Source organism: Lonchura striata, chromosome 4, assembly GCF_050655825.1.
Source record: "Lonchura striata isolate lonStrDom1 chromosome 4, ASM5065582v1, whole genome shotgun sequence".
In the NCBI taxonomy this organism is placed as follows: Eukaryota; Metazoa; Chordata; class Aves; order Passeriformes; family Estrildidae; genus Lonchura; species Lonchura striata.
This window is the reverse complement of record NC_140706.1, coordinates 16,051,641-16,073,915: the sequence shown is the minus strand read 5'-3', so window position 1 is coordinate 16,073,915 and position 22,275 is coordinate 16,051,641. Positions and strand designations below refer to the sequence as shown.

At 35.5% G+C, this 22,275-nt stretch overlaps 2 protein-coding genes across 4 annotated transcripts in view; one reads left to right on the top strand and one right to left on the bottom strand.

Annotated features, from left to right (window-relative positions):
* The window catches only part of LCORL (ligand dependent nuclear receptor corepressor like), a 79,883-nt gene that overhangs the window by 42,455 nt on the left and 15,153 nt on the right, over window positions 1-22,275 (top strand). Inside the window, exons 6-7 of one of the 3 annotated variants that reach the window (XM_085578522.1) lie at window positions 6,434-6,524; window positions 15,674-20,540. In XM_085578522.1, coding sequence (XP_085434648.1) covers window positions 6,434-6,524; window positions 15,674-20,540 — 4,958 coding nt within the window. Of the gene's footprint in view, window positions 1-6,433; window positions 6,525-15,673; window positions 20,972-22,275 lie in introns of those variants that run through there. The other 2 variants (XM_021554402.4, XM_085578521.1) reach the window with 2 other exon arrangements.
* Window positions 4,620-22,275, bottom strand: part of NCAPG (non-SMC condensin I complex subunit G) — a 60,809-nt gene continuing 43,153 nt past the window's right edge. Inside the window, exon 21 of the mRNA XM_021554401.2 lies at window positions 4,620-22,275. This exon is cut by the window's right edge and continues 18,905 nt beyond it. The gene's annotated coding sequence lies outside the window, so the exon portion shown is untranslated.

The window sequence follows — 22,275 nt, the reverse complement described above, 5'->3', positions numbered from 1 at the left end:
TTATTTTCCAGATGACTAGAAGCAGTGAGAAGATCCAAGCTAAGTGCTAGCACAGCACTGAAGAGAGATTCTGCCACTGAAGTTCTTTGTTAAAGAAAGCTTCCTGCTTTCCTCTGGAGGCCATCTCTGAAGCCAAAAAATCCTCAGGTCTGACACTTCCAGACCTGATGGCCCTGGTTTTTGGGCTTGCATGGAAAGGTTTTTGTAGCTGGGGAGGGCTGTAGGTTGTCATCTGTGAGAAGCTTCCCTGTGTGAGGCTCAGCCAGCTCTGCCACAGACCTGCACCAGGCTGAAAGGGAGCACTGGAGCTGGGATCACAGTGCTGCTGTGAAAGCATGGTTAAAAAAGTGCAAAAATGCTGGACAGGCAGAGGGGTCAGAAACAGCTCTGGGAACAAAGAGGTCAGGAAAAGGGGAAGGGAGGTGCTCCAGGCACCAGAGTAGGTATTTCATGGAGCACATGGGAAGGACCACGGTGGAGCATGTATTCCACTGCAGCTTGTGGAGGAGATGGTCATTCATGTTGCAGCCTGTGGAAGATGCCACATTGGAGCATCTGGGTATTTCCTGAAGAGTTTGTGGCCTGTTGAGAAGGAGCTGTAAAGAAGAATTGTACTGACTTTAGTCCCCATTCTCAATCTTAGCTATGCCATCTGGGGATAAAGGACTTGGGAATGAAATTGAGAGCCTGGGAAAAGGTAGGGGTGGGGAACTGATTTAATTTTTGTATTTTTCTAATTATCCAAATCTATTTTACATTGCAATAAATCCATTTTCCCCAAGTCTGTTATGCCTGTAATGGTAATTGACAAGTGATTTCCATGTGTTTATCTTGACGATTTTCATCCTATTTATTCCTGCCCTGCATTGAGGATGGAGGGTGGTAGAGTGGCTGAACTGAAGTCTAGCTACTGGCCAAGGTAAACCCATTGCACCTCTGGAACTGCAGCATTTGGTACTGAGTATGAGTTTAAGCATTGGCATCCAGGTATGTCCAGCTGACACCTGACTGGTAGTGGAGTCCCAGAGCATGCTCTACTTCCCTCTGCAAGTGGAAGTGTGGTAATTTACCAGGGTGCTTTAATTCCTGTGTATCTTGCTGGTAATCAGGCAATCATTTCATAGTCAGTCAATTAGCAGTCTGTCTCCAAAAATATCTGTATCTTGTTCCTTTTTCTAATCCATGTGACTCTTATGACTGTCGAGGCCTTGATAATGAGTACTCTGTATAGTGAAAAAAAACCTGTTTTCAATGCACTGCATCTAATGAAAGTGGGGTGTTACTGTGTGCTATTGCTTTTCCTCTAAACTAAGCCAATGAAGAAGCAGCATCCTTGCAGAATGAAATGGTGAGTACAGAAGTGTTGGAATATCTTGCAGCAGCTTACTTCCTTGTGCAGTCATGGGACTGAGCTCTTTCAGGAATGTTGCTAGCAGCAGCAAAGTTTGATGTAGTGGCTTCTTTGACTTGGTAGATACAGGAGGATTAATAGTTCTCAAGCTTCTAAGCAAAGTGACTTTAAGAGTCAGAAGTAGAAGCAGTATAAATACATAATGTGCAGGTTTAGCTACACAAGCTTATTCTTGTTTCTAGATCTTCTGGAACCAAGATATGCAGAACCACACATTGATAGTGTGTAAACATAGCTAAAATATGCAAGAAAATTTTCATAATTCCCTTGTTTCATTGAGCCATCACAGAATGGAAGACATCAAAAGATAGCTGGTAGTGTATTAAAAGAATTCAAAACTTTACTGAAAATAAACTTCTTTTTCTTAATATCCTGGCTTGTATTGGTGAAAATACTATGCATTTTGAAGATATACATTGTATGTCCCCAAGATAAATTGTATGAGCTGCAAATATATGCAAGAAACAGTTTAATACTTTTGCATGAGAAAGTCCTCCTAAAAAGCTACATTTTTGAGGGGAGTTGGTGGGGTTTTTTTTGCTGGCTGCCATTGTGGCTAGCAGCCAAGCTCCTTGTCAGATGCTTGCTTACTTCTCTCACGATGTCATGGGCTGAAAATGGGAAGAGCAGAAAGGAGAGCTTATGAGTTGAGATAAGGACATGATCATTGCTTACTACCACTTGCTGTCATGGGCTAAACAGACTTTGCTTGGGAAAAGTAATTTGAATATTGCTTATTAATATAAATTTTTCATTATTAATTGAGGCAGTAGAAACAAAAAGAGTCATTTAAAACATTGTCTTTCCTCCCTCGTTTCCCAGGCTCAGCTTCACTCCAGGTTCACTTGTGACCACCACCACCCCTGTAGTGCAAGGGCATTGGGTGTGAGCTGTCCACAGTCTGTACCTAATGGTTTCTCTCTGCTACTGGACTTATTTCTGCCATTTTGTCACTCTTTTTGTTCCCATTTTTTGTGTCCATCTGGCACTTCTCCCCCTTTCTTAAATACAGTTCTTCAGAGTTTCTGCCGAGGTGGCTGCTGTACTCAGCTGTGCCCTGCAGCAGGTCTGGGAGCCAGTCATCTGCGTCCAGCACAGGGCAGCCCCTGGCGGTCCTCAGATACTGCCAGGACTGTGCCCTCATCAATGTATGGCCTTTTCATCTGGTGTTTTTTTATGTTACTAAATAGCGCTTCAAGTCAAAAGGGGCTACTCAAAGTGGTAGTTAAGAATTAATAAAAGGCTTTGGTGTTCCTAGTGACAGTTTCCTGAAAATTCGTGTTCAGAAGTAAAGAAAATAAGCAATAAAAGGCAAGGTACCATCAGGAAAAGTACTGAAGAGTGTTGTTTTGTTGCTACAAAACCCCTTGTCCTGTGGATGGATAAGGTAAAGGGAGAGTTATTTACTAAATCTCACTGTATTAAAATTAGGTAGGACCCTCTGAAAATTCTTAGAGGAAGAAATAGGTAATGGGCAGGTTTTGCTCAACTGTTCTCAAACATCAGAACTGCTGTGACAGGAGATCATGGGTCACTGGGGTCTCAAAGGGTCTTGGACTTTGCAGCTAGGAGAACCAAGGACAGAAACTAAAGCTAGAGTAGGCAGGGATAAATCTCTGAGATCCCTAAGCCAATGATAGCAGCTGCTAGGAGAGCAAAGAGGTGCAGTTAGTAGCTAGGCTGATGTGCTCTTCCACAGTAGGAGTGGAGTGCTCCCCTGCCTTGGAGGCTGAGTAGTGTGGGTTATCTGATCTAATAAGACAGTTCATAATAGTTAATGAGCGATTTCCTGAAACCCAGAAAAAAAAATCAGTTTAAAATAAAATACTATTGTAGGAACTCAAGGCTGACCTGGTTTCTATTGCTTCCCCTTCCCCTCCCTGCTTCCCTACCATCGCTATTCTGGAGGAGTTTCAAGTTACTGTGATTGTGGTGCTGATTATTTTGAAAATTAACTTTGATCGCACTTAGTTTCATCTTGGTATTGGTGCACCTGATGATCTTGTGCTGAGAATCAAAGACCAGAGGTTGAGCCGTTTATTTGAGGATAAGAATCATTTAATTTGCATAGAAATAGCTGCATTAGAAGACCATGAGTAGCAAACCTGAAAAACTTCTAATAAAATTCTAATAAATTTTTCTGTGTTACATACCGTTACATACTTTTTGTGAAGGCTCACTTCTTAGTAGTCATGGCTTCACCAAAAGAGTGGAAGTAAATTCATATCTTTTATTAAAGCCACCTTACAGAGTGTTTTTTCTGTTCCTGATACAATTCAGTTCCTGTCCAGAATTCTTGCTGTAATACCTATTTTGATTGATTTGTACGAAATAATAAAGTTCTGGTTCAGTTTAGAGGAGACTATCCCTATCTTGCAAGTAACAAGCTTCCAGGATTCATAGTCCATCTGTAGGATGCCTCTTTGCCTTTTTGGTCCTGTACCTAATGTACCAAAGTGAACATCTCAACTGTGTATATGCATTCATTTCATTAGGTAGGGTTTCATTGTGTTGTAGAGCTTTACAGCAAATACTCTCATTTTCCTACCAGTTTGAGATGGGTTTTTGTGGGGGTTCTTTCTTGTTGGTTTTGGTGGGAGGGAGTTTTGTGTGTTTTGGGGTTTTTTTTGTGGTTGGTTTTTTTTGTTTTGTTTTGTTTTTGTTTGTTTTGTTTTTTTTTTTGTTTGTTTGTTTTTTTGGGTTTTTTTGTTTGCTTTTTTAAAAAAAATTCAAATGAATTTGTTAAAAAGAAAAAAAATCTGTACTCCAGTGGCTCTATCTGGTATTTTGCATGTATATCAAATTTCTTATATGATTATTTTTACTGAGTATGATCTTCCCATAAGCATTGTCTTTAGGGAGGTGTCAGGTACTTAATGAATTTGCATTTGCTGTGTTGGAAGAACCAAATGTCTTGAACCTCAAATTCCTTCTGTTCTGTACATCTTTTAGAGGCTGAAAATACATGTAATTTTATGTTTCAGGAGGCTGAATTTTCACTACTGTTTTCTTTCAGTAATTTTCCAATTGATTGCTAGCCTGATGTTGTCAAAGCCAGTTCTGAAAGATTGGAAATGAAAATTATTTTCATTGTGGAATCTTACAAGAGCCTTTGGATTTTTATTTCTTTGATTAGTTGAGGCTCTTTCTTTCACTAAAAATCTAGCTAGCTGCTAGCTTTGCCTTTTTTTTTTTTTTTTTTTTCGTGTGTGTGTGTGTAAATTGGTGGAGAAACAATTAGCTTTCTATTGCTTGGTAAGTTGTCAATTTTGGAGTAGTTTTTTTCCAGTGATGTCTTCTAAACTTTTTTGTGATGTCTATGAGTATCATCTGAAGATGGAGAAACGTGCGAGAGGGAGCACACAGTAGTTAAGAAAGGGAGATCTGCTTTGTGCGACTGATGGGGCACAACAGATGGAATCTGTTCCACAGGACTCGGGGACTTTGGGTTGAGCTTGGGTATTCCTGGGTAGGCCAAAATTTTCATGTACGATTTTTCTGTAGGTCTGAATTGGCTTTTTCTTCTGTAATATCAATGCATCAGGAAGGTTGATTAGCACTAATCCTTTCTTTAACTTCCTTAAGGAAGATTTTGAAAGGAATATTTTCGCGTGAAAAGGAGCACCCTTGCCAAGGGGCATATTTATATATATTCATCCCTTAATGCTGATTTATGATGTTACTTTTTCTCTCTTTGAGCTCCTTCAAACAGTACAAAATAGTTGTGGAAGAACAGTGAAGAAGTAGTCCAAAACCAAAAATCTGGATTTGATTATTACACAGAACTCTGTTTCTTTGCATTATTGGTATAAAGGAGAGCTTCCCAGACAATTTTCTTGACTTCTTATTTGACTGTTGGTATATGGATCCTTCAACCAATGTTTCATTGTCTGCATTTGAGGCTGTGGAAAAATATGTGCAATTGATTGATGTTTTAAAAATAATAGGCAGTAACATGTAAATGACACTGTAAATGCAATAAAGCGTAGTATAAAGGTGATTATAGAGTTGAATGTTGAGTTACATGTTGAAACTCAAAATTGAATTCGCAGAGCTCAGGCACACAAAACAGCCCAAGTTTGAAACAGAGAACCAAGGAAGAAAGGTATGAAATTAAATATATTTAGGGGATTTAACTATAATTTAAATGAAATTGATTTTTTTTTAAAGAAAAAGTTTCTAAAGGAGTATCTTAACTGTTAATATTTTTAAATACTGATTTTTAAAAAGTATGTTTTTCTATTTCAATACTTTATAGACTTTAGCAGTCAAGTATAAATCTTAAATTTTAACATTTACCAATGACTTAACAGAGTAGACTCCTACTCTACTTTAGGTCTTTCTTTTTTCCAATTTCTGATATTATTGCATATATTTGGAGGCAGTAGGGAGGAGTATGTACAGTTAAAGTGTTAGAACTCTTTATTGGGCTCAAGCCATTTTCCCAGTGATGGGGAAGTTACTGGATACTGGGAAGTTAGCCAGGTACTGGTACCTGCTCGTCCAGTAACCTGGTCTGGTGTCACTGGTGACCCTGCTCTGAGCAGGAGGTTGGTCTGGGGGCCTTCTGAGATCCTTATTAGCTTGAATTACCCTGTAAGCCTAGGATTTAGTTATGTCAAGTTTAACTTAAGCATCCGAATTGTGTGTTTTTTACAGTATGTAAATATGAATAATAATTGTAATATCAAGTGCATTGTTCTGGTTGCCTTGAAATAAAAAGCGCAATATAGACACATGATTTTTAGGAAAGCAGTCATGTTTGGTTAATACAGGTTCTTTTAAGTGTTATTATTTCTGAAGGGGTTTACTTTTTATTTTCTCTCAAATTTAGAAAAGTTTGGTGATAAATATACAGAATAATTTGCTGATGTCTGATACTGTTAATGGAATAAGGTGTCAGGAATTTTACAAGATAAAGTAGCTGCTTGAAAATTGTGCCATAGGTGAAAAATAGTTGCTGAAAAAATATCTGAGATCTTCCTTAAAACCACTGTTATCATCACTACTCATTCTTTGCAGGGGATGGAGTGCTAGATCTCTCTACAAAGAAAAGCGCAAAGTTGGAAGAACCAAAATATGATCCCTTGTGTTCTGAAAACTCAGTGTCTGGGTAAGCAATGTTTAGGACTCTTTGGCTTATCAGAAAGACAATCCAGGTTTCTCTTCTTTGCCCAGGTTTTATGTTCATAACATACCTGTATATACTGACACACACATGTGGTTCCTATTTTGCTTTCAAAAGAATTTTTGTCACTCATAAGTGTGTGTCTATGTATATATCATATGTTTCATTTGTCTTTTTTCCTTTTTTTTCTGTTTAAAGAAAAGTTATCAGAACAATCACCAAACTTTAGTTCATGTTACTAAAAATTACATGAAAATTGATTACATTACACAGTAGAAGTAAGAGACTAGTAAAAGAAAGTGCAAATAATTATTTTAGAATTTATTTAGGGAACTTCAATTTTGGAGAAAAATTACCATGTTAATAATTAGATGTAAAATCTTCTTCAACTAACATGAACAAGTTAAATGACTATTATCTATAATATTCCTTAATAGAGAGAGAGAGCAAGCGCGTGAGAGAGAGCTCTTAATCATCATACTTATATTTGCATCATGGTTCTGACTATGGTGTGTGGTGGCAAATGCTTAAATTTCTGTATTCAGCAAGGAAAATGTTATTGCATCTGCTGAAAGCTACCACAAAATTAGTGAATTGCTTTGTTTTGTTGTATTTTATGATCTTGGCATCCTCGCATCCACTAGCCATAGCAGGACCCTTTTTGTCACCTGTACGTCTTACAAATAACTTATTACAAATAGGACTACAGTAGCAGCATTTGTTGAATTATGTAAAAGTGCATTTTATTAATTTGCTGATATGAAAAAGCTTGAAAATGGATGGCTTTGTAATTAGTGAGTTGTAAATAGTGAGTAGAAGTTTTAAAAATTTTGTCTTATTTTGTGAAAAATGGACTTGATTGTTAACTACAGCACTTTATATTCTTGTTGTAGAAAGCCTAGTTTTGTGTAAGTCTGGGATGTTTGTGTGTAGTTATGTACTTATTGCTGCAAATTTTCTATAAGGGGGTTGACTCTTTTATTACTTGTTTAGCGGTAACGTCACGTTTCTACTAACAAAAACTCCTTCAGGATTTGGGTATTTAACAGAATGTTAATTGTATAATTAAAATTATAACAGTGTTGCTCTGCAAGCATGTGAACAAGGGAATATAGCAAGCACATGAGACTATTACCAAATACTGAGCTAGGATATAAAGTTCTTGGAAGGGCTGCTGTAGAAGGCACGGTATGATTTTTGACACACTGTCCTACCAGAACTGTAACATTTTGCTAGGATAATCATTTAACTACTACATCTCAAAGGCTAAAAAGTATCAGAAGCAGTGATGTTACCGAAGCAAGGAGTATAATAAAGGAGTGGACCCTTCCCTTCCATAGCTGTGTGAGAGTCTCTCATACATCAGTTTACCATCGTTTCATTCCATCCATCCAGGAGACTACACAGAAACAGAGAGGACTATGTGGAAAGAAGTGCTGAGTTTGCAGATGGTTTGCTCTCAAAAGCTTTGAAAGACATTCAGTCTGGAGCACTGGACATAAATAAAGCAGGCATACTTTATGGCATACCTCAAAAAACTTTACTCCTCCACTTAGAAGCCTTACCAGCAGGAAAGCCTGCACCTTTTAAAAATAAAACTCGAGATTTCAATGATAGTTATTCATTTAAAGACAGTAAAGAAACTTGTGCAGTCCTACAAAAAGTAGCCTTGTGGGCAAGAGCTCAAGCAGAGCGCACAGAAAAAAGTAAACTCAGTCTACTTGAAACCTCAGAATTAAAATTCCCAACAGCTTCCAGTTACCTCCACCAGTTAACTCTACAGAGAATGGTCACTCAGTTTAAAGAAAAAAGTGAAAATCTACAATATGAAACTTCAAGTCCCACTGTACAATTAAAAATTCCTCAGCTAAGAATAAGTTCTGTGTCCAAACCACAGTCTGATACTGCTGGTCTTCTGGATGTTATGTACCACGTTTCTAAAACCTCCTCAGTCTTAGAAGGATCAGCTCTTCAAAAATTGAAAAATATCCTCCCTAAACAGAACAAAATTGAATGTTCTGGACCTGTAACTCACTCAAGTGTTGACTCCTACTTTCTGCATGGGGACCTCTCTCCTTTGTGTCTTAATGCTAAGAATGGGACAGTAGATGGAACCTCAGAAAATACAGAAGATAGTTTGGATCGTAAAGATAATAAGCAACCAAGGAAAAAACGTGGCCGCTATCGGCAGTATGACCATGAAATAATGGAAGAAGCAATTGCAATGGTAATGAGTGGGAAAATGAGTGTTTCCAAAGCACAAGGAATTTATGGGGTACCTCACAGCACTTTAGAATATAAAGTAAAAGAAAGATCTGGAACATTGAAGACTCCACCGAAGAAGAAACTCCGTTTACCAGATACTGGCTTATTTAATATAACAGATTCAGGGACTGGCAGCTGCAAAAATAGTAGCAAGCCTGTGTAGAATAATTGTTAGCAAATTGTTTTGTGTGTGTATGTATGTCTGTATACACACACTATGTGAGAAATACATATGCTCACTCTGACAGAAGACATGAAATTATACAGTTCAAAAACCACATACATGCCTTTTGAAAAATAGTTTTATTCAGGGTTTTCACTGTGGACAGAATTACAGAGTTGCTCACTTAATTCTGATAGTGTGTATTTAATATAATCCATGTATAAATAGGTAAAAAGATTCAGGTTTTATTTAGTAGTCACTAGCATAAAGATGTTTTGGGAAAACAAGTATTTGTCATGTGAAGCTTAATTTTTAATTGGTGGAGAACCACTTTACCCATTCAATTATCCATCTTATTATGGAAATACACAACCAAGGGTTAGCAGACTAGTTCACAGAATACTTGCAATAAATTGTAAGTAACTCAGATTATACACAACAAGGGATTTTATAAAAAAGATAGTTCCTCACAAGGAAGTGAATTTGTGGAGTATTAGTAGGATATAGTACATTCTGTGAAAGAAAAAAAGTTCGTTATTTAAGTATCCAATACAAGTAAGAAAAACATTTCATTACAAAAATGTGTGTTTAGCAGGCATAAACTGCATTTTTTTTATCATTTTAAGAAAATTTTGTTGTTGGTTTAGAAAGAAATTGGTGTTTACAAAGTGTACACTTATGAGATCTGAGAAATTATTGTAGTTATAGAATTATTAAATATGAAATAAGATGGAATACTAAGAGCATAAAATAATTTAAACTTTAACATAATTTTCCTTTTTAGTTTGACAATTAAGGTAACTTGTAAGGTTTAAAAAGAAAGTTGGAATGCAACTTAGAGCATGTTCATAATGTGCACAGAATGAGCTTGAGAATGGTTTGGGTTTGTTTGGTTTTTTGTTTAAACGTGCTGGTTAGTTGATGTTATGACTACTTAAAATTTATTTAAGGATTGTGTCACACTCCTATTGAAAAACCTCACTGTAACTGTAATGTATTTGCTGCTGTGACATTTCAAAACATTTTCAGTTTATCAAAATTAATACCAAGTTACATTATCATCTTGCTAATAACCAAATTTGCAGTTCAGGGTCTTGATAGAAATACAAATATGAAACAGTGAAGCTGTTTTGAACTTTCAATAATATAAATTCTTTATAAATTTGGTAGTTAGAAGTTAGACAGTTCATTTTAAATACGCAACTTTTAATAGAATTTAAGGGAGACCAATTACCTTCATATTGCAGTTTTTACATGACTTTCAAAGTATTCACATTGGACTTTTTATCACACTTAATTTTTTTAGATAATATCAAAATTATATGTCTACATATGAATGGGGCTTGCTTCATACATTCACTACTGAACATCAATGCCCTTTTCCTCTCAACATGTAATTTTTTTCTCTGTGTATCTAATTTGGCATAAAAAAAAAGACTCTCCAACTTTTATACACATGGTACACATGCACACATTTTTTTCCCACTGAAATTTGCATGTGTATGGGTTAACTGTAGAAATTAAATGGGACATTAGATACATATGGGCCACATCAGGTAATTTCATTTATAGATAGACTTGCCATTTAATTTAATGGAGAGCATACTACAATACTGGTGGCAAATTCCAACCCATATCTTTTAACACTACGTAAAAATGACAACATCCACTTTAAAACAGAATAATCCTTTGAAACTGCACAACCAGTATCTCAGTTCTTTGGTCTCTCAGATCTATACTGAATCTTCTTCAGTCATTAAGGTTTACTTGCATATAACAGAATGAATCTCTCAGGCACATGGTAATTCTTGGGGTGTCCTGTGCAGGGTCAGGAGTTGGACTCAGTGATCCTGGTGGGTCCCTTCCAACTCAGCTTAATCTGTGATTCTATGATTTTAAGCAGAACTGTACCTGATAAGGAGTTCGCAGAACAGCAGATGTCAGGGTCATCTTTAATTTTAAAAGAATCAAGCCATATTTTGTGTGGGCCAGAAGGATTAATTTGTGAATATATCCCCACTGAAAAATGCAGCTAAAAAACCTTAAAAGTTTCAACATCTGTCTTTATACAGTTTTACTTGCAAAAATCTGGGGCTTCAATACATTGCCTAATATTTATACCATACTGATGTTTTCTACTCCTCAGATATTGTTAGAAATTTGAGTCAGAACTTTATATTGAAGGCAAGTGACAGTACTCTTTTTATATAATTTAAAAGATGACCTGACCAAAAATTTAACAGGATTCATAAAATCAGGGATCATTTTACTATTGACTTAACAGTACTCAGTAGTTTTGTATGTAATATTATAATTAATTTTCAACATTTTAGTACTTGTATTTATTTTTTGGTCAGAAATAGTAATTAAAATATTTTTTGATAGTTTATAGATGATACTCAACCTGTAAGTGTTTAAAGAACAGAATTATTTGTTTCTAATTATTAGGCTAATGTTTAATTACACAACTAAGGAAAGGCAGGGAAATGTGTAAATTCTCCTCCCCTAACCCCTATGAATTTCATTAATGTCATTTAAATTATACATTTTGAACTGTTTTATAAATTCAGTTACCAGTCACTACTTAGTAATTGACAATTTCTGAAAATTCCTCTTTCAGCAGAATTTTAAATGAAGGCGAAAGCAAGCCCTACATGCTTTCTACTTATTTGAATGTTTCTCAAGTATTTTATATTAAAAAACAGTGCCTCTGTTTTTAGAACTACTGCTCAGTAAAGTTGATTAAACCATTTCTGGTAGCTAATGACAATTTTATATTAAATTGTATATTAACTTTAGTGAGACTGATTTTTTTAGTTGTTTACAGTACAAATACTTGTATTTGTTTTTTAATTGCAGTATTTCCATTGTCGCAGTAATTTAGTAAAACTCTGTGGCTGCCTTGATTTTTGACAGATTTTTGTTAACAACTGATTTTTAGGCAATTAGTTATATTTATGCATAAATCAATTGCACTATAATTCATGAATTATTTATTACAATATTTTCTAATGAATTCCATGTATTTGTCTTGTGTTGTAAATGTACTGTAATTCTGTTTCTTCTTTGTGTTGTTATATTCCTAAATCTGATTGTATGAATTTAATTGTTTAGTTAACGTGTTTCTACGTTGTAATTTGTAGTAAAGCACTTCAATGCTTTTGCACATAAATTTACAACACTGATGTGTGATTGATTTGCTCATTCAGTAAAAAAAAAAGAAAGAAACAAAAACCTGTACACTGACTTATTTGACTTATTCTCGAGGCACAAGTTGATTAGCAGTGGCATAAGACCAAGAACTGTACAAATTAAGCTCATAATGACTAATTTGCTATGAGAGTTTTATCAGAAATAGTAGCTTTAAGGAAGGATGTTTTCTCAGAATTGATTAATTACTAATGAGAACAAAATCAGAAAATTAATTTTCTAACACCCCCTTTAGTTAGTAGCTAAAAATTGCAAATAGTATATATTTTGAGGTACATATTTACTTAAGTCAGAAAACAAACATTTCTGTAAGACAGATATGTATTTCTATAGTAGTTCCATTCTGTTTGTATGAGTACTTGAAACTGTTCTGTTCCAGTTTTGTTGCTGTTCCTGGTCTGTACAGCTCTTGCTAGAGTTATCTATCTTCCCTCTGTCTGAGACAACAGGGGAAGGACCTCTTTTGGGAGTCCTCTGATAGAGATCTTCCCTGATAGTTTTTGTGGAGGAGGCAAAGTTTGACTTGTTTATATGTGAATCAATACACTGGAAGTCTGGGAATTAACCTTATCGCATTGTTGCCTTTGTGCCATTTTTGGACTCTAGTCAATCCCCACTCCATGTTATTAACTGCCCCTATCTCCCAGAAGGGAAATATCATTCCGTGCTTAACCTTGGTCTCGAGCGATACAGAAGGTGCCAGGGTAGCAGTGCCTATTGATCCTCTCAGCCCCTCCGGTTCCTGCCCACTCTCTCCAGACATCTTTGTGTGTGTGGTTTGGAGGAAGTGTGCAGTTTGTCAAAGTGATAAGTCTTCCTTCTATGAAATTTTGCTTAAACTTTCTATTCTGAGGATAGTCTAAACTACAGTGTGACAACACAAATTTAAAGAGATGTAGGGAAGGTATTATAGGAAACTGAAATATAATTCCGTAGTTGTATTGAAAAGCTACTAAAAATTAGTATGTTTGAATATACTGACATCTCTACAGGGAGATGCTTCAAGGAAAATGTGTTGCTTTAATGCTTGAATTTGTTGGTGTAGTAAGCTCTGCTCCCAAGAGGTGACTGAGTCAGGGTTCCATGTGTCTGTACAAGCTGACAAGATCATTTGTACTGTGGTACTATCACAGTAGAATAGATGAAAGTTGTCTGTTGTCTGTCAGCTTTAGAAACTAACTCACGTTAAGGGAAAGCAGATCATAGATGTCTCACAAGGGTGGATAATCAGGAAAGAAATTGTTGTAGGAGAATTGTGATAATCAGAATATTGGTTTATACAACAAATTGATCTCCACATAGCAAATTGAAAACAGTTTTGAAGCCTGTGGATGATTTGGTTGCTCACTTTGAGAAGGCTGTAAGGCTCCAGAAGTTTCTTCCACCCGTGAACAGACTTTAAATAGCAGTTATGGATGCAGGTCCTCTATAGTTAAAGCTTTCCAGTAAAGATATAGACACACCTTGCATGTCTAGACAGATAGAAAGGTACTAGTTTAAAAATTCAGTCTAAAAAATGACTGTGCTATAGCTGTCTTTTTAGCAAATTAGTACTTAACAAATCTACTCTGGTTTGCAAACAGAATATGGAAGATGAAGGCCTAGTGGCATGTTGATCTTTTGGTTTATTATCTGGCCTTTCAAAACATTAATTAAAATCGTGGTGGTGGGGAGGGCAACCTTTTATCCTTAATTGTACTATTAGAATAATCTTTCTTTTACAAGGGTAGTGATTTTGATACCTTGTGACTCCTGAATTTGTTGGAGTAACAGACTTTTCTCAGTGTAGTGGCATTTGAAAAAGAGTCAAATCCTGACACTGACATTCCCTTGAACAATGTGGGTTTTATTTTAGATTGCAAGTGCAAAGAGGTTTTGGGTTTTTTTTCTTTTTAAGACTTCAATAGCTTTAGATTAAATATTATTGCAATTTCAACCAATACCATCACAATTATCTTATGCCTTTATGAGTTAGTATCATCTAGATGCCTGATTTTGAATGTATACCATTTCATACTGAATGTTACAGGAGAAGATAAAAAACATGAAGAATTATTATGCGCAGTTGGCTGGTTTTAAGCTCTAAACTTAAAAATCTGTCTAGGATAATAAAATACAAGCTTGCATGTAATAACTTCCAGTAAGAAACTTGAAGCTAAAAGTTATTATTGATGCTTATAATTTTGGGTATGACTTAATTAATGAATAGATAACTATATCTAAGTACAGCACATTAAATTTTAAATGTTTGTTCATTGATCAGTTGTAAAAAAAATGAAAATGAAAATTTTTTGAAGTACAGGCTTAAATACAAAAAAATTATAGGGGATAATAGCAGGGAAAAAAGTTAGTGTCATGTTCAGAGTTTGGTGATATGTTTAAACTATACATACTTTTCTAAAACAGAATTCTTCCAACATTTTCTGCTCATGCAATTGGTTTCAGTAAAACATTTGAACTAGGTGTTAACTATCTCTTGATAGTTGTTATCCTGCATAAGGATTTTGTATTTAATTGAAGAAATACCTGTATTTATTTCTACCATGGAAAATTTTCAGCTTTTCAGTATAAATGATTGATTAGGTAAGTAGTGACATTAGTTCTAATAATTTATAAGAAATTTATTAAATAGTTAAAGTAGTATTTTATAAGGTTTTTTTTAGTTAATACATATAAGAACAACTGTTCAGCAGTCCTTCAATATAGGCCTACCCTGTTTTAACTATATTTAAAGGATATTAGCTTTTATCTTGGAAATTACTTATTCCAGTGGTGATTATCTCTTTTTGTGTTTAAGGAATCTGTGTATGTGCACACACATGTGTGCTTAATATATTGCAATGAAGAGATTGTGATGCACCACTGCAATTTTTTTAAAAACTGAAAGGGAAAATTTTATGTGCAAAGAGCGCTAGGCTATTTTTTTTCCATTTGCTGTTAGCTTGTTAAATGTTCTTTAAATATAGAAATAGAAATATCTTTAGAAATACCTTCAAGTGTATCCTGAAGAGCACTCAGTACACTTGAGTATTTAAATATTAAAGAGTGGGATTCGGGAGAGATGGATCCATTCTTTCCTCTGCCACAACCTTGAACCTCTCTCATTTACCTTCTCTGTGCCCCAGTTAGTGAAATGAGAGTAATACCAAGCTTGCCAGGTTCTTGGTGAGGTTTTCTTTCATTAATAGTCGAGATAGTTTGAAATACCAGAAAGTTAACATTGTTGTAGTTACAGTTAGGTTCAAGAAGCTATATTTAAAATTATTCTTTTTACCTTTGATTTTTTCATTATTATTTTTCTTAATGGTAGTTTAGTGCTATCACTGATAAGTTGTACATCTTTGCTAGTGACACAAGTATGATTGAGTACTGCAAATAGAACAGAACTGTTTTGTAAACATCAGTTTTTTAGGCTTGAGTTTAACCATTATAACAAACATTAGATGTGGTGTTTTACTGTAATTTATATTTTGTTTTGATTTGTTTTCATTTTCAGTTCAAGCTCAACAGCTGATGCAAATTCAGAGGAAACAGCTAATTTGGAAAAAGGAAAATCAACATTAAACAAAGTTTTGGAGTCTTTTTGTTCATATCACTGGCAACAGACTTTGGCTATGTTAAAATTCCTATTACAGGATGAAAATGTTCCTATAGTTTGCAGTTGCAAGCAAACACATTTGGTCCACTCTGAAACTCCCAGTTCCCTTACTGAAGAGGATGTTCCATTTTGCAGTTGCAATGGACACATGCTGACAAAAAGGTGCTGTTTACAAAATCAAAGGCCAAACACTTGTTTACCACCTCTGTCTGTTTGTATTAAAGATTTCCATTCTTTGTCATGCCAAGCTGTAGCAATTGGATGTATTAAGACAATGGTGAACAAAGCATGTAGTTCTCCTAAGTATTGTGCTGACCAGTTGCAAAATTATAACAGGCATTCTGTGAAAGCAGCAGCATGTACATATTCAGCTAAGGACTGTGACCTCTTAAGCAGCATTAAAAATTCAAACAGATCCCGCAGTCCATCACCACCTCCACTATCACCTGTACACAGTAAGGAATTTGAATTATCAGAAGGAATGGTTATGGACTTTCCAACTTTAGACAACAACAAGCTTGAAATATCCATCAACCAGCCTCCATCCCTCTTACCAGCTGAAGGAAGCAAGGGAGAGTTTGAGTATGAGGGTAAAACATGCAGAGAAAAAGAGATTGATTATTCAGATGGAGCACTGGAATCAGCAGACCAAGAAAGCAGTGATGGTTATGTGAACTCTGAGAAAGGTGAACATTCTGCCATTTTTCAAGATTTAATGGACCGCATTAATGAGAAGTTGAAATCAATAGACACTACAGATATAGCAACAAATCTTGTAAAACTTTCTAGCAGTGACAGGGCACCAGAAAATGATGTCAAATTAGGAGACTTCATAACTTCTCTCCTGCATAATGCTAAGGCAAGTGATTACAGCTTTATGGAATTACTTCATCAACATGATAAACAAGTGGAAAATAAAATTATTCAGACAAGATTTCGCAAGCGTCAGGAAACTTTATTTGCAACATATAATTCTCCTGATTCACCAGTCATTCGACGACAGTCTTTGCAAATCAAGAGGGAGCTTGCAAGCCTTGATGAAACTCTTGTAAGAAAAAAGTCCATTTCTGAGAGAAATGCAAAGAAATCTACAAAAAAAATTGATAAAATGCATCTAAACAAAAGACATAGTTTTACTGTGATAGAAGATGAGACTCTGCAACATCTTGAAAGTAAACCATGTGTGAATTGTCAAACCAAGCCAATGTGCTTTCCAGTACACCAAACAGAGTCTTTCAATCTACCTCTTACTAGTTTCCAGACCAGCTCCAGATTTTTAGTTCTCTCAGAAAACAGTTCTATTGCAGCCAGCCAGGCAAAACTCCTAAATACACAAGGAGATTGTGAAACCTTAAAAGAGACTGGTCAGATTCCTCTGAAGGATGAGAGTAATGAAATCTTGGGTAGAACTAAGCGTAACATTGTGCCTCCTGGGTGGTACTCTGTGTATGTAACAAACAATATCATGTTTAGAAAGTCATCCAGTACAAAAAAGTCCTTAAAAAGTTTGGAAAAAATGAGAATAAATAAAAATCTTCATGCTGAAAGATGCAGTGACATAAATATTAGCAAAATTGTGAGAGACACAAATCTGCAAGTTGTTGTGGAGCGTTTAGAAGATACAATAAACTTATCCAGAAAGACTAGCAACTCACTGTTGGATAGTTACAAAATAAGCCAAAAATTAAACGATAATGCTTTTGAACAGGTCATGAACCCAGCTGCTAGAAGAGGCTTACCTTTCACTCTGAACGAAATGGGATGCACAGGACAAAGCTTCCTTCCACATTCACATGTGCCAAGCAGCAGTAAAATCAAAGCAATTTGTGTTGCATCAAACACACAAGAAACAGTTATAGATCAAGAAATTAATGATGGCCTTTTGAAATCTCTGACCTTTAATTCAAGCAGTTCAGCTTCCAGTAATGGGGACTTGCATATAACTTCTGAAGCCGGGGAGATCTCATCTCCTTTAAACTACTCTAGTCCTATCAAGCTTATGTTTGTCTCAGAAGTTAACAGTCATGAAGGAGTCAAATACACTTTGACGTCTGCAGCTGCATCTTCTAAGGGAAGCACAGATCTTTGTTTGTTTCAGGGGCACACAAATGCCTTGTTAGATAAACAGGCCACAAGTGACCTTTCTCATGCGGTCTGTGTCAAGGATTGTGATTGCAGTGAAAATGATACTAAGGAGAGGTCAAGCTGTGTTTATGCAGAAGCAGTTACAAGTTCTTGTCCAGTTGGTCAAATTAACATAAACGAATCAAAAAAAAATGATGAAGTTGTGGAGAAATCAAGCAGTAGCAATGAATTAGTTTTCAAAAGAAAACCTGGTAGACCAAAGAAAATAGGTCCTCAAGTAGTTAAGCAGGTTAAGAGACCCATTGGACGACCTCCTAAACCAAAAGTAGACATGAGTGGAAGCACAAAACCTAGACCTGAACTCAGCTGTGGTGGTAAAAGCGTCAAGTCTGATGCAGCAGCAATGGAAGAAGTTAACAGCAATAAAAATATTACTGTGACGGTTGTTTTTGGAAGGTCAAGAAGAACTAAGAGACATGTTTCTGAAGGTAATCTAAATCTCATCAGCATTCTGCCCACACAACGTATTGATTCTAATTTTGCCAATGATCTCAGCAAAGCAAGGCACAATGCAGAAACTGGAAATGCTTTGACTGAAACAGTAAAAGCCTTCCAGAATCCTTCTGCTGAAAAGGAGGTCTCTGGTTATGACTATGTCAGACCTATCAAGAGTAATCTGGCATCAGCACATCCTTGCAGCAATGTTATACGGCAGATTAAGAAACCATTAACCACTGTTCGAAAACCTGGCAGGCCAGCAAAAGTAAAAATTTCTGGCATATCAGTGACTATCAGTAGACTTTCACCTCAGGAAAGAAAAGTGAGCATCAGCAATGGTTTGCCTCCTTTACAACAGCAGAATGTGTTAGAAAAAAACATACCACAGGAAAGAAAAAATCAACTGTGCAATAATATGGGTCAAGTAAAGAACATGCAGAAAGATTCTAGAGAGGAGGGATCACACAATGTTAGCACAAGAGTGTCAAGAAAACGTGAAATTCCATTGAGACACTCTGCTAGAGACAGAAAACCTTCACTGCATTTTTTGCATTCATTAGCATCTTCTAGTGCATTTACTTGTAGAAGTGCCTTACTGCATAAATCTTACAAGCTCCATTTAAAAAAAGCTAAAGAGCGAAAGGGAAAACTTACACAATCAAATCAGTGCACAGCATCCAGAGATACCTCAGAACAGAGAAATCCAGTGAATGCTAAAATGGATCTTAAGGATGGTGGATTCGGGCCCATTAATGAGGTATCATCAGATCCCATTTTTTCATCAAATCCCTCTCTCAGGTGGTGGCCTACTTCTACTTCAAGTGACACCTTGTTGGAAGAACTAAACAATAGATTTGAACAGATAACTAATACCTGGTTGAGAGTGGGGGGAAATGAGTTTGACAAATGTCAGTGTGAAAAAAGGGATCCCATTGAACGAGACTGTAATACTGAAATGTCAGACCCTTTAGACTCCTGCCTTGTAGAACTTGAAACGTCGCCTATAAAAATGCTTTTCCAGAAAAAGTGTAATATGAATGAACTCTGCACCTGGTTTATGCAAACTACAGAAACACAGTCTCTCTCTCTTGTGAGAAAGGCAAATGCTCGCAGTCCCTTAGAAGTAGTTAGTACTAAGGAGATAAAGATGGAAACTAAACAATCTGATCCTAGCACTTGCCCTTTCAGAAAGCACTTTAAAAAGTTTGCACTATCCTCCCCTTCAAAACCAGCAGGGAAATTGCAGATATTACATAACATGGTGAGGTCTCCAGTCTTAAGCATGAAAAGTAATTTCACCTTAGCCAGGTTAAAAAGAAATGAATTTAAGAAGTTGCAGCGTGATAGGTGGGGACAAACAAAAAAGCTCTATAATCAGGCTCCTGGTGGCTGGAAATCAAAAAAGAAAAATCTGCAGTTATTTTGCCAAAGCCAATTGTTTAAAAGTACAAGTGGGGAGACCAGTGATGAAGCACCCAAGCTACAGGAGAAAAATACAGTAGAAATCCATCCCACTCAGACTTTGGTAGAGTCTCACAATAGCCTCTTGCCAACTGAAAATGAAACCAGTGGTGCATTTGTTCAACAGATGATGGGATCGTCTGACTTTAACCCACATCCTGGTTTAGCAAATATACTTAAGTCACATTCAGAGGCAAATGGAACAATTCATTGCCAGCAAAATGTTAGAAAAGAACAAAGCCAAGATAAACTGTTTCAAAATACTTGGAAAGCCAAAACCTTTAAAGACTGCAGGATATTTCTGAGAAAAATCAACCATATTGAGCAGCACAATTCATTTAAGTTAAATAATGTCATTTATTCTCCTGAAGCTGTCGACAGTAAAAGCACTCAGGCATATATGGAAGAAAAAAGACATCCTCTTTTAAGGTCCCATTCTACTAAACAAAATACATTAAAGAAACAAGAAAATGAAGTGGAAGCATCTAAAGGATCTAATTCTTCTAAAGTAATTGAAAAGCTGGATGGCCAGTTTCACAGCAGAAAATTAAGTAGTGGTATAAACCAGGACGCTAATCCTGCTGGTAGTTCTGAAGGTCTTACTAGAATAAACAAAAGGAAAAGTCCACAATGGGAGACCACTGATACAAATTTAAGAAAAAGACATAAGAGACAATCATGCAGTAGTGGACAAATGGCACCTTATTACCCAAAGTACCAAGTAGGTAAGTTATTGTTCCCCACTTCATCTTAAAATTGAAATCCTAAAGAATTGGACAAGTCAAATAACTAAGCACTTTTTTGTTTATTGCATGTTACTCATTTTAATTTCAGAAAAGTCATGAAATCAAACATTGCATAACATCAAAATAATTCAGAAAGTGCAATTTTAAAATGTTTATAATGTTTTGCACCATTCTTTCAGTTCTGATAAGCTAGGCAATATAGTTTAGACAGACAAGAAATCAAGTTCTGATATTCTGAACTCAGTCACAACTGGCTGTTGACTTCAAAAGGAACAGAATTTCATTCCATTGTGTAGTTTCTCATAGTGTGAGGAGAGATAAGCTATAAGACGAAGCATAAATTCAGTGCATTAGCATATAGATTTTATGTTTTTAAAAATTCTCATTAAATGATTTCTGTTACAAATCTGTAATAGTTTTGTAATTTTACAGTAAAAGAGAGTATTTTGTACTTCTGAAAATTATTCATTCAGAGACCCATTTTAGTATCCTTTCCATGCCAAATGAAACCTGCTGACTAAGGGGTTGGCACATTGAATCTCTACACAACAATTTAAAATTTAAAATTATTTTCACAAGTACAATATACAGTTATTATGCTAAATACTTTGGCTTGGAATCTTCTAGGCTAGTGTGAAATTAAATCATTTTTTAAAGATAGGTATTTATAAATACATTGTAATACAACTGTGATCTCAGAAATGCCATTATATTACTTGGAAAGAGGGCACATTTGTGTAACTATTTCTTCTGTTGGGTGAAGAGATATCCTTAAACAGAAGTCTTAACTCGTTTCAACAAAATTACTAAGGTGTGAAATCCTCGCCAAGTAAAACAAAACTCCTGCAATGTGATTTAAATTACTGCCTTTGTAAAAAAAATATTGTATTAGCTAATCTGATATATTGGCCAAATAAAAAAACCTTATTCAAAATATGAGAGCAAAATCTTAGGTACTCCTTTGTATTCTATTTTGTAAAAAAGGATCTCTGATAATAAATGGAAAGGTTAATTTAAGTTGTAATATAATGGCTCTTGTATGCTTTGTTTCTTTTGTACTTCATGTGATATATAGAATTCTTCATATTTAGCTCATTCAGTATAACTGCTTTTTCCAAAGTACAGCATTATCTATGGACTACTCTTTTGTATTTTAATTCATTGATCTGGGGCCAAGCTCAACATAAATAATTTGTTTTTAAGAAGTTCAAACTTCGACACAACATTGCTGTAAAAAAATTAGGAAAGGATAGAACATATCCATTTCTATATTACAAATGAAGAAAGAGCTCTCTCATACTTGTAACAGGTTGAGAAAATGTTACATTCCAATTATATTTATCTGTAAATGTTTTGTTTCTATGGTAATGCAAGACCTATTACTGTGATATGGTCTCATGTTAGTTTTAATTGGGACTCAATTTTATCTACCTGATAACTTTCATCCTTTAGTTTTGGATTTTCAGGAAATCTGATAACTATTTTGATATTTTACATTACTTCATCTGCAGTTTTTGTTATTTTCCCTTTTACTCATGGTTTCTCATATCAGTCATTGTCTTTAGAAAAGCTATGATAGGAAATTAATTGATAACGGAAATGTTAAAAGACAAAGAATGATGATTCTTGGAATTGTGTCTATACTTGTAACCCCAGATCTTTCTTAGGGGTACTATTGCACTATCAGAGGATTGTCTGATATTGGAAGGA